At 46.1% G+C, this 14,705-nt stretch overlaps 1 protein-coding gene across 1 annotated transcript in view; it reads left to right on the forward strand.

Moving 5' to 3' along the window:
- The window catches only part of hhipl1 (HHIP-like 1), a 43,395-nt gene extending 34,487 nt beyond the window's left edge, over positions 1–8,908 (forward strand). Inside the window, exons 7-9 of the mRNA XM_072239777.1 lie at positions 1,555–1,636; positions 3,915–3,997; positions 8,554–8,908. Coding sequence (XP_072095878.1) covers positions 1,555–1,636; positions 3,915–3,997; positions 8,554–8,783 — 395 coding nt within the window. The 3' untranslated portion in view covers positions 8,784–8,908. The remainder of the gene's footprint in view (positions 1–1,554; positions 1,637–3,914; positions 3,998–8,553) is intronic.
- The last annotated feature ends 5,797 nt before the right edge of the window (positions 8,909–14,705 follow it).

The following is a 14,705-nucleotide window of genomic DNA, read 5'->3' on the forward strand; positions in this document are numbered from 1 at the left end:
ATCTATCTTCGTAACATCTGCGCACTTTGCCACAAGGCCATCAATTCCACCATCTAAATCACTGACAAACAATGTGAAAAACAGTGGTCCCAATACTGACCCCTGAGGAACACCACTAGTCACTGGCAGCCAACCAGAAAAGGCCCCCTTTAATCTCACCTTTAAACAGTTGGTGTTCCGGGCCGAGACCCTTCTTGAGGAGACATCCTGAAACATCGACTGTTTACTTTGTTCCGTAGATGCTGCCTGACCTGCTGAGTTCCTCCAGCAATTTGGATGTGTTGCTTTGAATTTCTAGCATCTGCAGATTTTCTTGCTTTTGTGCCAACCTTTTAACATAGAACATACATATACTGTACAGTACAGGCCCTTCGGCCCACGATGTGGTGCTGATCTGTTAACCTGCTCCAAGATCAATCTAACCCTTCCCTCCCACATAGCCCTCCATTTTGCTTTCTTCCATGTGCCCGTATAACAATCTCTGATGAATCTGCTTCTACCACCACCCCTGGCAGTGAATTTCATGCACCCACCAATCTGTGTATTAAAAAAACTACTTCCAACACTCCCTGTATTTTCCTCCAATCACCTTAAAATTATTTCCTCTTGTCCATGCTACCAATGCCTCTTATCATCTTACCCATCTATCAAATTACCTCTCACCCTCCTTTCCTCCAAAGAGAAAAGCCCTAGCTTGCTCAATCTATCATCATAAGACATGCCTCTCTAATCCAGGCAGCATCTTGATGAATCTCCTCTGCACTCTCTCTAAAGCTTCCTACAATGAGGCAACCAGAACTGAACACAACGTCCACTGTTCAGTGTCAGCAGCGCAGTTCAAAGGTGTAAAATGTTTGCAGCGGCCACTCCGGTGGTGATATCTGTTATCTGTCAAGTAGGGTGCCGTGCACAATCCTGATTTGATGGAGACAGACCTGAGAGCACAGAGGAACATCTGGTGAAACTTCTGAACTGCCTGCTTCGCTGCTGCTGCTGCTGTGTGGTCCAGAATCTCCGGAGGGGAAGGCCCCGAGTCCTCGGCTTTGCTTGTTGTTCAGCGGCCGGGACGGGGTCGAAGTGCTCAGCAGAGGATGGTCTCGGTGCTTGGTGTCGGAGGCTCAAAGTTTTCGGACAGGCTCAGAGTCCGCTGCGGTCGGGTGCTTCCCACACTGTGGCATCGGCAAGTTTGCGGTGCTTGGAGGTTCATGGCGGGGAGAGTTTCTCCCCTCTGCCGCCTGCGTGAGATGATGGGGCTATCGGGACTTGAAACTTTTTTTGTTGTGCCCATGGTCTGCTCTTTATGAAATTACGGTATTGCTTTGCACTGTTGTAACTATATGCTATAATTAAGTGGTTTTGTCAGTTTTAGTCTTGGTTTGTCCTGTGTTTCTGTGATATCATTCTGGAGGAACATTGTATCATTTTTTAATGCATGCATTTCTAAATGACAATAAATGAGGACTGGGTGTCCTCATAATCTAATCTAAAAAAAATTACTATCATGAGGATGGAAGATACTCACATCTGTCTCTTCTAAATCACTCTTGTCCCCAGGAGAATTATACTTCCTATCCACACGGATTCCCACATCCACGTCTCCTACCGGCGTGGTTTACAAAATAGTGGACCCTTCACGGTAAGCCACAGCAAATAAGGAACTGAGTTCCTGCACGTAGATTAGATTAGTATATCTTTATTTGTCATATGTACATCGACATACCGAAACATACGGTGAAATGCGCCATTTGTGTCAACGACCAGTGAGGATGTGCTGGGGGCAGCCTGCAATCATCACCATGCCTCCGGCACCAACTCAGCATGCACACGGTTTCCTAACCTTAATCCGTGTGCCTTTGGAAGAACCCGGAGCACCCTGAGGAAACCCATGCGGCCACGGGGAGAACGTGCAATCCCCTTTACAGGCGGTGACGGGAATTGGACCCTGACCGCTGGTGCAGACTGGCATTACACTAACCGCAATGTCACCACGTCATGCATCCGCTTTGTAATCACCCAACCACTTTATAACTTCAGCACCTAAATTCTGCGTGTGGTTTTTCAGGAGAGCGACCTCCATGAACTCCCCCGTGCCTTCAAAACTTAGAACCTAGAACGCAGAAGAATTGGTCCATTGGTCCACGAAGTCTGTGCTGACCATGACACTGGTCTCTACTGCCTCTACGGGGGTCCATATCCCTTCATCCCCTGCATATTCGTGTGTACGTATTTCTAAAAACCTCCTGATTGCCACGACCGTATCTGCCTTGACCACCCCGCCCCTCCCCTCCTCCTCTCCCCATCTCCCAACAGCCCATTCCAGCCAGCACCACTCTCCCTGTATAAAAAGCCCACCTCTGACATCCCTCCCTATCGTTTCCACCAATCACCTTAAAGCAATGTCCCTTCGTATTAGCCTTTTCCACCAGTCCCTGGCTGTCCACTCTACCTGAGCCTCTCATTCTCCTTCTACCACCACCCCCCGCACCCCCACCACTACCACCATCCCTGGCAACACGCTCCAGCCACTCACTACTTTCTGTGTGAAAAATTTTGCCCCACACACCTCCTTTAAACATTCCCACTCTCAACTTAAGTGTACGTCCTCTAATACTTGACATTTCTACCATGGAAAAGAAAAAACTTGCCTACGCTCTCACAAACAAGAGAAAATCTGTGGATGTTGTGTTGTGTGTGTTGCTATCTGCTCTATCTATGCCTCTCATAATCTTATAAACCCCTATCAGGTCTCCCTCAGCCTCTAACGCTGCAGATAAAACAACCCAATTTTGTTAATCCTCTCCCTTGTAACTCATGTCCTCTAATCCAGGCAGCATCCCGGTAAACTTTACTGTGCCCTCTCCAAAGTCTTCACATCCTTCCTGCAACAGGGCAACCAGAACTGAATGCAATACTCCAAGCGTGGCCTAACCAAAGAATTAAAAGCGTGCTGCTGAGGAAAGATTTTATTTAAATTTTGAACTCCATAGCTTTTTGTTATTAGTAAGTAAAAAATTTAAAAAATCTTATTTTCTGAAAATCTAGAAGAGAAACTGAAATCACTGGAATAAAATAATTGGTAAATTGGTTTATTATTGTCACATCCTCACAAAGTGAAAAAACTTTATTTTTGCATGTAATGCATACAGATAATTTCAACACAACAGTACATCGAGGTGTACAAGAATGCAGAATAAAGTGTTAGTTTCAGAGCACGTGCAGAGCAGGATGACAATAAGGTGCCAGACCATTACGAGGTAGATGGTGAGGTCAAGAGTACATTTTATCATACAAGATGGGTATCATGAGTCTCAGGAGAGTCCTGAGGATCAGTGAGTCTCCTCGACTCAGTGGATTCCCCCAGGAGGGTGCGTCCCTCCTGCCTTCACATTGGATGTCTGAGGCATGAGGGTTGGTGACCCCCGAGGCGCACGTATCAGTGAGTAGAGAGTCCCAGTCCTTGAGTGCAGAGTCTGAGGCCTGGAGTTTGGGGGTCCTGTCATTGGCTAGTTCTGGGGTTCAAAGGTCAAGCTGAAGTTGACACCCAATGGCCAAGTTCTGGGCCTTTCCTAGGGTTGCAGGACTGCCTGTGTGTGTGCGTGACGAAGGGAGGAACGGTACTTGTTTTGCTGTTGTTGTTTTGCTGTTTATTGTTTTCTCTTTTGTTGTGCCTTGTGTTGTTCTACCAAGTGATATGGGCATGGTATGTTGGCGCCGGAATGAGTGGCGACACTTTAACGGGCTGCCCCCAGCACACGCTTGGGTTGAGTTGGTTGTTAACACAAACGACACATTTCACTGTATGTTTTAAATGTATACGTGACAAATCAATGAATCTGACCACGCTTTGGATGGTGCAGGCAGCTCAGGGAGGAAGGAATCATTTCATTTCTCAGCCCTGTTCTCCCCTCCCTTAGGAGAGCGCCACCCGGAAAATGTCACTACACGCCACGGTCGGTTAAAGTGAAAAGCCGACTCATCAAATTTGTGCCGCGGTCAAGTAAGTACGTTATTCTCAGCAGAATCTTGCCTTCTGAAGTACAACGTCACCAGTGAATATGGCCAGCTGATGGCAATGATTTCAGGTAAACTGTTTGTGCAAAGTGGGTCAAGGCACTTCTGGTCTCCCCAAAGCAGGACAGATGTGGAGAAATGGTGCAGGTGAGGTTCACCGGGATGCTGCCCGGATTGGGTGGAATGGGAGAGTGGACAAACTTGGGCTGTTTTCTCTGGAGCAGTGGGGGCTGAGGGGAGACCTGGTAGAGGTTTATAAAATTACGAGAAGCACAGATAGGGCAGACAGTCAGAATCATCTGCCCAGCGTAGGACTGCCAAGTACTAGAGGTGAGGCATTTAGGGTGAGAGGGGAAAAGTTTCAAGCAGATGAGTGGGAGAAGTGTTCATACAGAAAATCGAAGGTGCCTGGAAAGGCCTGCCAGGCAAAAATAGAACGTAGAGCAGTACAGCAAGTATAGGCCTTTAGGCCAACGATGCCGTACCAAACTTTCAATCTACTCCAAGATCAACTTAACTCTCCCCTCCCACATAGCCCTCCATTTTGCTTTCATCTAAATACCCATCTAGTATAACTCCCTTTACCACCACTCCTGGCAATGCACCCACCACTCTCTGTGTAAAAAAACTTACCTCTGACATTTCCCCCTATACTTTCCTCCAATCACCTTCAAATTATGCTTCTTGTGTTAGCCATTTATGCCCTGGGGAAAAGATGCCAGTCCTGCTAAAGGTTCTCGGCCCAAAACGTCAACTGTACTCTTTTCCATAGGTGCTGCCTAGCCTGCCAAGTTCCTCCAGCATTTTGTGTGTGTTGACTGGATGTCCACTTTATCTCTGCCTCTTATCCTCTAGTACCCCTCTACCAAATCACCACTCCAAAGAAAAAAGCACTACTTCACGCAACCTATTCTCATAAGACATGCTCTCTAATTCAGGCAGCACCCTGGTAAATCTCCTTTGCACCCTCTTTGAAGCTTCCATATCCTTCCTTTAACAAGGTGACCAGAACTGAACATAATATTCCAAGTGCGGTCCAATCAGGATTTTATAGAGCTGCAACATTACCTTGCATCTATTGTGTTTCTTTGTTTTGTGGCTGTCTGCAAGAAGATGAATCTCAAGGTTATATAAGGATATATTTGATAATAAATTTACTTTGAACTTTGAACTCTGAAAGTCCCCCGACTAATGAAGGCCAACAGACCATATGCCTTCTTAATAACCCTATCAACTTGCGTTGCAACTTTGAGGGATTTATAGATGTGGACCCAGAGATCCCTCTGATCTTCTCCACACCGATAAGAATTCTTCCACTAACCTTTGTATTCTTTAAAGAGGGGCAACATTTTAACACAGAGAGTGCTGGATGTCTAGAATAGGCTGCCAGCAGTAGTGGAAACAGACACAATAGAGGCTTTTAGACAAATGAATATGCAGAGAATGGAGGGTTATGGATCATGTACAGGGAGGTGGGATTAGTTTCATCTGGCACCTTGTTGCGCACAGACATGGTGTGCCAATCTGCTGGTAGATGGATGTGGGTGGAGGGGCAGGATATCTGGGGGAAATAACTTCCAAACAAAATACCTCCAATGATGAAAGATATAGGTTGACCACTAGAGGGAGACAGAGTCATACAGCAGAGAAACAGGCCCTTCAGCCCATTGAGTCTGTTCTGACCATCCACCACCCATTTATACCCACCCTATTTTATTCTCCACACACTCTCCCCTCGCACCCAGATTTTACCGTTCGCCCGCTCATGAGGGATAATTTACAGTGGCTCTAAACCTACCGACCCACTTGTCTTTGGAATGTGGAAGGAGACCAGAGCTGCTGAGGGAAACCCACGCAGTCACAAGGAGAACGTGCAAACTCCACATGGACAGCATCCGAAGTCGGGATCGAACCCTGTGTCACTAGAGAGGTCTTGTTTCCAGGGCTGAGAAGTCAAGGACAAGATGATATGGGATGAAGTTGGGATGGAAGGGATTTAATAGGAGCCTGATGGGCAACCTTTTCACCTGGAACAATCCTAGGGAACTAATAACGGCCGTCTTCTGCTCAACAGCTGCACTCCTTGGGATCTGGCAACATCCACCCCTCAGATGCAGCACATTAAACCACATCGCATAATCCACACACACGCTGCCTTCATCTTCCACGCCGCCAGGGTCCAGTTGCCGCGACTTCTCTCTCACTGAGGTGTCTTCAGCGGTCAACTCCCCTCCCTCGTGGTGGTTCGGAGCGTCTACTAAGAGGGTCTCACCCTCAGCTACTTTCCCCAGGCCGTACCACAGCTGGGTTTTGTTTAAATTCGGTACCGGCTCAAGGCTGCTACACACGTCCTCAGAAGCAACTCAACACGCTGGGTGCCCAGACAATGCCCCCATGAACTCCAGGGTCATTAACCAATCATCGTCTTCTGGATAACTACTGGCACTGGTACCCAAAGTCTCCGGTGCCCTTGTGGTTGTCAAGGATAAATACTTCAGACACCGGTTGTAAAACAAACTGTACAACAACTTGACCTGCGCCCCGGGGTCAAGGATGGCTTTAGCATCGCTTCCCTCTATCCATAGCGACACCCTGGGGCGTGGTCCCTCTAAGCCTTCAGGAATAGCGTCTTCTCCTTTTGGAAGTTCATTGGTACATTGCTGGGAACCTGCTTCCCCAAAGACCCCGAGCTGTTCCCCCACTGGGCCTCCACTAAAGTTCCCGACACCTCTCTGATCAGCTGAACAACTGAAGGACGGGCTGATCCCCTGAAATGATCCCCCTGGCACTGCAAGCAATTTAGCCGCCCTCCTAGCCAGAGAAGACACACTGAAAACTTTCCCCCCTCTTTCGAATAACTGACAGCTGTCACTACGGTATAATTGAACCTGACAGCTCTAACACCGTCACCAGCCCGCCTACTTAAACTTTCAAACAATCCCTGTCGCTCTCCCTCAACCGAGCACTACCACTCATCTAACAACTGAGTGATCCAAGCAACACACATCAAAGTTGCTGGTGAACGCAGCAGGCCAAGCAGCATCTGTAGGAAGAGGTGCAGTCGACGTTTCAGGCCGAGACCCTTCGCCCTGACGAACGGTCTTGGCCTGAAACATCGACTGCACCTCTTCCTACAGATGCTGCCTGGCCTGCTGCGTTCACCAGCAACTTTGATGTGCGTTGCTTGAATTTCCAGCACCTGCAGAATTCCTGTTGTTAACTGAGTGATCTGCTCCGCCCACGTCTCGCACGTCTCTGCCCCTCTTGGGGTGGGCACTATCCCAAACGCCAAGTGGAGTGCCAGAGCTAGAACATTTATTCACAGACACTACCTCCGAATCAAGTCACTCTTTCCTCTCTCTCCCAACAGCATGGACAGCCCCGAATTCCACCCCCAACTCGTCAACGCTAGTCTGAACTCGAACAAAGACCTCACCCACCACGCATGCAGCAATAACCAGCAAATAACCCACAGAGACACTTACTGATTTAAATAGGGCAACCACACAGCATACCACCAGATCCAATCCCGGACAAAAGCCCCCACGATGTAGCCCCCCGGAGAGCCTCAGGGTTGCTCAGTTCGCTGTCATCTAGGGAAGCAGCCCTCGGCCCCACCAAACTGGGTAATTAGTTTGTGTGGATGCTGTGTGATGTACCCCACCCCGCCCAAATAACAGACAATACAATATCTTACAGACACACAGAAAGCATAACAACTATCCCAATTGGTTCATACCTCCTCTTATCAATAGATAATCCAAAACAAACTGCTAGTGGGAGGACTTTCTCAGCAGGTAACATAACAAAGAAGCCCTTTCAATTATAACATAGCAAAGAAGCCATTTATACTTTATACTTTATACTTTATTGTCGCGAAACAATTGGTACTAGAACGTACAATCATCACAGCGATATTTGATTCTGTGCTTCCCACTCCCTGGATTACAAATATTAAATAGAAAAATATTAAAAATAGTAAAAATTTTAATTAGACTACACAGTGACATAAAAAAAGAAACCCCTTACACTCTCTTCTCTCCCTCCCATTGAGCAGAAAACACAAAATCCTGAAATCATGTGCCATTAAACTCAAGGACAGTTTCTGTCCCACAGTTATTAAACTATCCCAACTTCTCTAATCCCACAAATCCCTATGTATATTCATCCTTATATCCTAAATTCTCCATAATCCCACCTCCTATCAACTCTACCAACTCAAGTTCTAATGAACACACAACCTTACATTTACTTGTTGTATCTATGCAGTGTTTTCTTCACAAGTAGGCTATTGGTTTATTATTGTCACAAGTACAAGGTTACAGTGAAAAACTTGCCTTACCTACTGTCCATACAGATCAGATCATTGCACATTGAGCTAGAATAAGGTAAAACAATAACAATGCAGACTAAAGTGTAACAGCCATAGAGGACATACAGTGCAGGTAAATGATAAAGTACAAGATCAAAACAAGGTAGATTGTGAGGAGCTGGAGTCCAAGAGGTTACTAATTTAAATGGAAATGCTCCTTTGTCATGCAGGGCATGCACACCGCTCCAGGAAAAAGCAGGCCAGGAACAAACCGAGGGGAGGACAGAGAATGGCAATGCAGGCGGACAGCAGCCTCAACTGGTACCAGGAACTCCTGAAGGAACTGAAGAGGCTGCAGGCTGAATTGGACACTATCACTGAGCCACCAGCAGTCAGTTCTCTGTCGGGGTCTGCCGAAGCCCACCGCCATGTCCCACCAGCTGGTGCTTCCCAGGAATGAGAGAGCTGAAGCTGGAGCTGAGCCAGCGGGAAGAACGCAGGGGGACCATAGCTGCTGGAATCCAGAGCAACAAATCACCAGCCAGAGAAACTCTCCCCATGATCTTTGACACTCTTTACTAATCAAGAACCTAATAACTTCCTCTTTAAATATACCTGATGACTTGGCCTCCACAGCCATCTGTGGCAATGAATTCCACAGATTCACCACCCTCTGGCTAAAGAAATTCCTCCTCATCTCTGTTCTAAAGGGAAGTACTGGTATTCTGAAGCTGTGCCCTCCAGTGTTAGAATCCCCCACTATTGGAAACACCCTCTCCACGTCCACTCTAGGTCTTTCAATATTTTATAGTTTTCAGTGTAATCCACCCACATTCTTTTAAACTCCAGTGAGTACAGCCCAGAGTCATCAAACACTGCTCATATGTTAACCCTTTCATTCCCGGAATCTCTCTTGTGAACCTCTTCTGGACCCTTTCCAACGCCAGCAAATCCTTTCCTAGATAAGGGGGCCAAAATTATTAATAATACTCCAAGTGCAGTCTGACCAATGCCTTATAAAGCCTCATCATTACATCCTGGCTTTAAAACACCGTAAGTTATAGGAGCAGAACTAGATCTTTTGGCCCATCGAGTCTGCTCCACCATTTCATCATGGCTGATCCATTTCCTGCTCAGCCTCAGTCTCCTGCTTTCTCCCCATATTCCTTCATGCCCTGACTAATCAAGAATCTATCCACCTCTGCCTTAAATATACCCAATGACTTGGGCCTCCACAGCTGCCCGTGGCAACAAATTCCACAGATTCTCTGGCTAAAGAAATACCTCCTCATCTGTGTTCTAAATTGACATCCCTTTATTCTGAGGCTGCGTCCTCTGGTCTTAGACTCCCCCACCTCAGGAAACATTTTCTCCTCATCCACACTGTTGGGGCCTTTCAATGAGATCTCTCCGCCCCTCCCCCCCCCCATTCTTCTGAATTCCAGTGAGTACAGGCCTAGAGCCATCAAACACTCTTCATTTGATAAGACTTACAATCCTGGAATCATCTTCATGAACCTTTAAATTCTCTCCAATGTCAGCACATCCTTTCTCAGATAAGGGGCCCAGAACTGTTCACAATGCTCCAAGTGAGGCCTCACCAGTTCCTTATAAAACCTCAACATTACATCCTTATTTTTATATTCTAGACTTCTTGAAATGAATGCTAACATTACATTTGCATTTCTCTCCTCTGACTCAGCCTGCAAATTAACCTTTAGGGAATCTAGCACAAGGACATCCAACTCCCTTTGTACCCCAGTCTTTGAATTTCCTCTCCATTTAGAAAATAGTCTATACTTTCATTTCTTCTGCCAAAGTGCATGACTATACACTTCCCAACACTGTATTCCATCTGTCACTTCGTTGCCCAATCTCCTAATCTTTCTAAATCCTTCTGTGGCCTCTTTGCTTCTTCAAAACTACCTGCCCTTCCAGCTGTCTCTGAATCATCTGCAAACCTGACAAAAAAGCTATCAATTCTGTCATCCAAATCATTGACACATAACCTGAAAAGAAGCAGTCCCATCACAGACCCTTGAGAAACACCATTAATCATCGTCAGCCAACCAGAAAAGGCTCCGTTTATTCCCACTCTTTGCCTTCTGTCAATCAGCTAATGCTCTATCCATGCTAGTATCTTTCCTGCAAAACCATGTGCTCTTAACTGATTAAGCAGTTTTATGTGTGACATCCTGTCAAGGGCCTGAAGATCCAAGTACACACCAGCCACCAATTCTCCTTTATCTATCTTGCTTGTTATTTCTTCAAAGAATTCCAACATATTTGCCAGGCAAGCTTTTCCCTTAAGGAAACTTCAAGGGGACACTTTGGCCTATTTTATCATGTGCCTCCAAGTACTCCAAAACCACATCATTAACGATTGACTCCAACATCTTCCCAACCATTGAGATGAGACTAACTGGCCTGTAATTTCCTTCCTTCTGCCTCTCTCCCTTCTTGAAGAGTGGAGTGACATTTGCAATTTTCCTTTTCTTGAAAGGTCATTTGCAATTTTCTTGAAAGATCATTATATCGCCTTCATAATTTTTACAGCCACCACTTTCAGAACCCTGGGGTGTACACCATCTGGTCCAGGTGAATTATCTACCTTGAGACCTTCCAGTTTTCCAAGAATCTTCTCCCTACTTATGGCAATTTCACACATTCTGCCTTTTGGCACTCTCGATCATCTGGCATACTGCTGGTGTCTTTCACAGTGAAGACTGATGCAAAATACTTATACAAACATTTGTAGAATTCATTCACCATTTCCTTGTAACCTATTAATCTTATTCCAGTGTCCTTTTCCAGCAGTCGTATATCTACTCTTGACTCTCTTTTACACTTTATATATCCGAAGAAATCTTTGGTATCCTAGAAACGTAGAAAACCTACAGCACAATACAGTCCCTTCGGTCCACAAAGTTGCGCCGGACATGTCCTTACCATAGAAATTACTAGGGTTACCCATAGCCCTCTATTTTTCTAAGTTCCATGTGCCTATCCAAAAGTCTCTAAAAAGACCCTATCGTATCCGCCTCCACCACCGTTGCCGGCAGCCCATTCCACGCACTCACCACTCTCTGCGTAAAAAAACTTACCCCTGACACCCCCTCTGTATCTACTCGCCAGCACCATACACCTGTGTCTTCTTGTGGCAACTATTTCAGCCCTGGGAAAAAGCCTCTGACTATCCACACGATCAATGCCTCTCATCGTCTTATACACCTCTATCAGGTCACCTCTCATCCTCCGTCGCTCCAAGGAGAAAAGGCTGAGTTCATTCAACCTGTTTTCATAAGACGTGCTCCCCAATCCAGCAATATCCATGTAAATCTCCTCTGCACCCTTTCTATGGCTTCCACATCCTTCCTGTAGTGAGGCGACCAGAACTGAGCACAGTACTCCAAGTGGGGTCTGACCAGGGTCCTATATAACTGCAACATTATCTCTGGGCTCTTAAATTCAATTCCACGATTGATGAAGGCCAATACACCGTATGCCTTCTTAACCACAGATTCAACCTGCGCAGCTGCTTTGAGCGTCCTACGGACTCAGACCCCAAAATCCCTCTGATCCTCCACACTGCCAAGAGCCTGACCATTAATACTATATTCTGCCATCATATTTGACCTGCCAAAATGAACCACTTCACACTTATCTGGGTTGAACTCCATCTGCCACTTCTTAACCCCGTTTTGCATCCTATCAATGTCCCGCTGTAACCTCTGAGAGCCCTCCACACTATCCACAACACCTCCAACATTTGTGTCATCAGCAAACTTACTAACCCATCCTTCCACTTCCTCATCCAGGTCATTTATAAAAATCACGAAGAGTAAGGGTCCTATAACAGATCCCTGAGGCACACCGCTGGTCACCGACCTCCATGCAGAATATGACCCATCTACAACCACTCTTTGCCTTCTGTGGGCAAGCCAGTTCTGGATCCACAAAGCAATGTCCCCTTGGATCCCATGCCTCCTTACTTTCTCAATAAGCCTAGCATGGGGTACCTTATCAAATGACTTGCTGAAATCCATATACACTACATCTACTGCTCTTCCTTCATCAATGTGTTTAGTCACATCCTCAAAACATTCAATCAGGCTCATAAGGCATGATCCACCCTTGACAAAGCCATGCTGACTGTTCCTGATCATATTATACCTCTCCAAGTGTTCATAAATCCTGCATCTTAGGATCTTCTCCATCAACTTACTGTCCACTGAAGTAAGACTCACTGGTCTATAATTTCCTGGGCGATCTCTACTCCCTTTCTTGAATAAGGGAACAACATCCGCAGCTCTCCAATCCTCCAGAGCCTCTCCTGTCTCCACTGATGATGCAAAAGTCATTGCCAGAGGCTCAGCAATCTCCTCCCTCGCCTCCCACAGTAGCCTGGAGTACATCTCATCCAGTCCTGGAGACTTATCCAACTTGATGCTTTCCAAAAGCTCCAGCACACCCTCTTTCTTAATATCTACATGCTCAAGCTTTTCAGTCCGCTGCAAGTCATCACTACAATCATCAAGATCCTTTTCCATAGTGAATACTGAAGTGAAGTATTCATTAAGTACCTCTGCTATTTCCTCCGGTTCTATACACACTTCCCCACTGTCACACTTGATAGGTCCTATTCTTTCACATCTTATCCTCTTGCTCTTCACATATTTGTGGAATGCCTTGGGGTTTTCCTTAATCCTGCCCACCAAGGCCTTCTCATGGCCCCTTCTGGCTCTCCTAATTTCCTTCTTAAACTCTTTCCTGTTAGCCTTATAATCTTCTAGATCTCTAACATTACCTAGCTCTTGGAGCCTTTTGTAAGCTTTTCTTTTCTTCTTGACTAGATTTATTACAGCCTTTGTACACTACGGTTCCTGTACCCTACCATAACTTCCCTGTCTCAGTGGAACGTACCTATGCAGAACACCACACAAATATCCCCTGAACATTTGCCACATTTTTTCCGTACCTTTCCCTGAGAACATCTGTTTCCAATTTAAGCCTCCAATTTCCTGCCTGATAGCCTCATAATTCTCCTTACTCCAATTAAATGCTTTTCTAACTTGTCTGTTCCTACCTCTCTCCAATGCTATGGTAAAAGAGATAGAATTATGATCACTATCTCCAAAATGCTCTCCCACTGAGAGACCTGACACCTGACCAGGTTCATTTCCCAACACCAAATCAAGTACAGCCTCTCCTCTTGTAGGCTTATCTACATATTGTGTCAAGAAACCTTTCTGAACACACTAACAAACTCCACCCCATCTAAACCCTTTGCTTCAGGGGGATATTTGGGAAATTTAAATCTCCCATCATGACAACTCTGTTATTATTACACCTTTCCAGGATCTGTTTCCCTATCTGCTCCTCGATATCCCTGTTACTATTGGGTGGCCTATGAAAAACACCCAGTAAAGTTATTGACCCCTTCCTGTTCCTAACCTCCACCCACAGAGACTCTGTAGACAATCCATCCATGATGTCCACCTTTTCTGCAAGCGTGACACTATCTCTGAACAACAGTGCCATGCCCCCACCTCTTTTGCCTCCCTCCCTATCCTTTCTGAAACATCTAAAACCTGGCACTTGAAGTAACCATTCCTGTCCCTGAGCCATCCAAGTCTCTGTCATGGCCACCACATCATAGCTCCAAGTACTGATCCACGCTCTAAGCTAATCCGCTTTGTTCATAATACTCTTTGTGTTAAAATAAACACATCTCATACCTTTGGTCTGAGCGCGTCCCTTCTCTATCACCCCCTTATCCTTCCTCATACACTGTCTACAAGCTTTCTCTATTTGTGAGCCAACTGTCTCTTCCCCAGTCTCTTCAGTTTGATTCCCACCCCCCATCAATTCCAGTTTAAACTCTCCCCAATAGCCCTAGCAAACCTCCCCACCAGGATATTGGTCCCCCTGGGATTCAAGTGCAACCTGTCCTTTTTGTACGGGTCACACCTGCCCCAAAAGAGGTCCCAATGATCCAGAAATCTGATTCCCTGCCCCCTGCTCCAATCCCTCAGTTACACATTTATCCTCCACCTCATTCTATTCCTATACTCACTGTCACATGGCACAGGCAGTAATCCCGAGATTACTACCTTTGTGGTCCTGCTTCTCAACTTCCTTCCTAACTCCCTGTAGTCTCCTTTCAGTACCTCTTCCCTTTTCCTACCTATGCCATTGGTACCAATATGTACCACACAACCTCTGGCTATTCTCTTTCCCACTTCAGGATATCATGGACGCGATCAGAAACATCCTGGACCCTGGCACCTGGGAGGCAAACTACCATCTGTGTTTCTTTCTTGCGTCCACAGAATCATCTGTCTGACTCCCTAACTATAGAGTCCCCTATCACTGCTGCCAT

Source organism: Mobula birostris, chromosome 1, assembly GCF_030028105.1.
Source record: "Mobula birostris isolate sMobBir1 chromosome 1, sMobBir1.hap1, whole genome shotgun sequence".
Taxonomy (NCBI): domain Eukaryota; kingdom Metazoa; phylum Chordata; class Chondrichthyes; order Myliobatiformes; family Myliobatidae; genus Mobula; species Mobula birostris.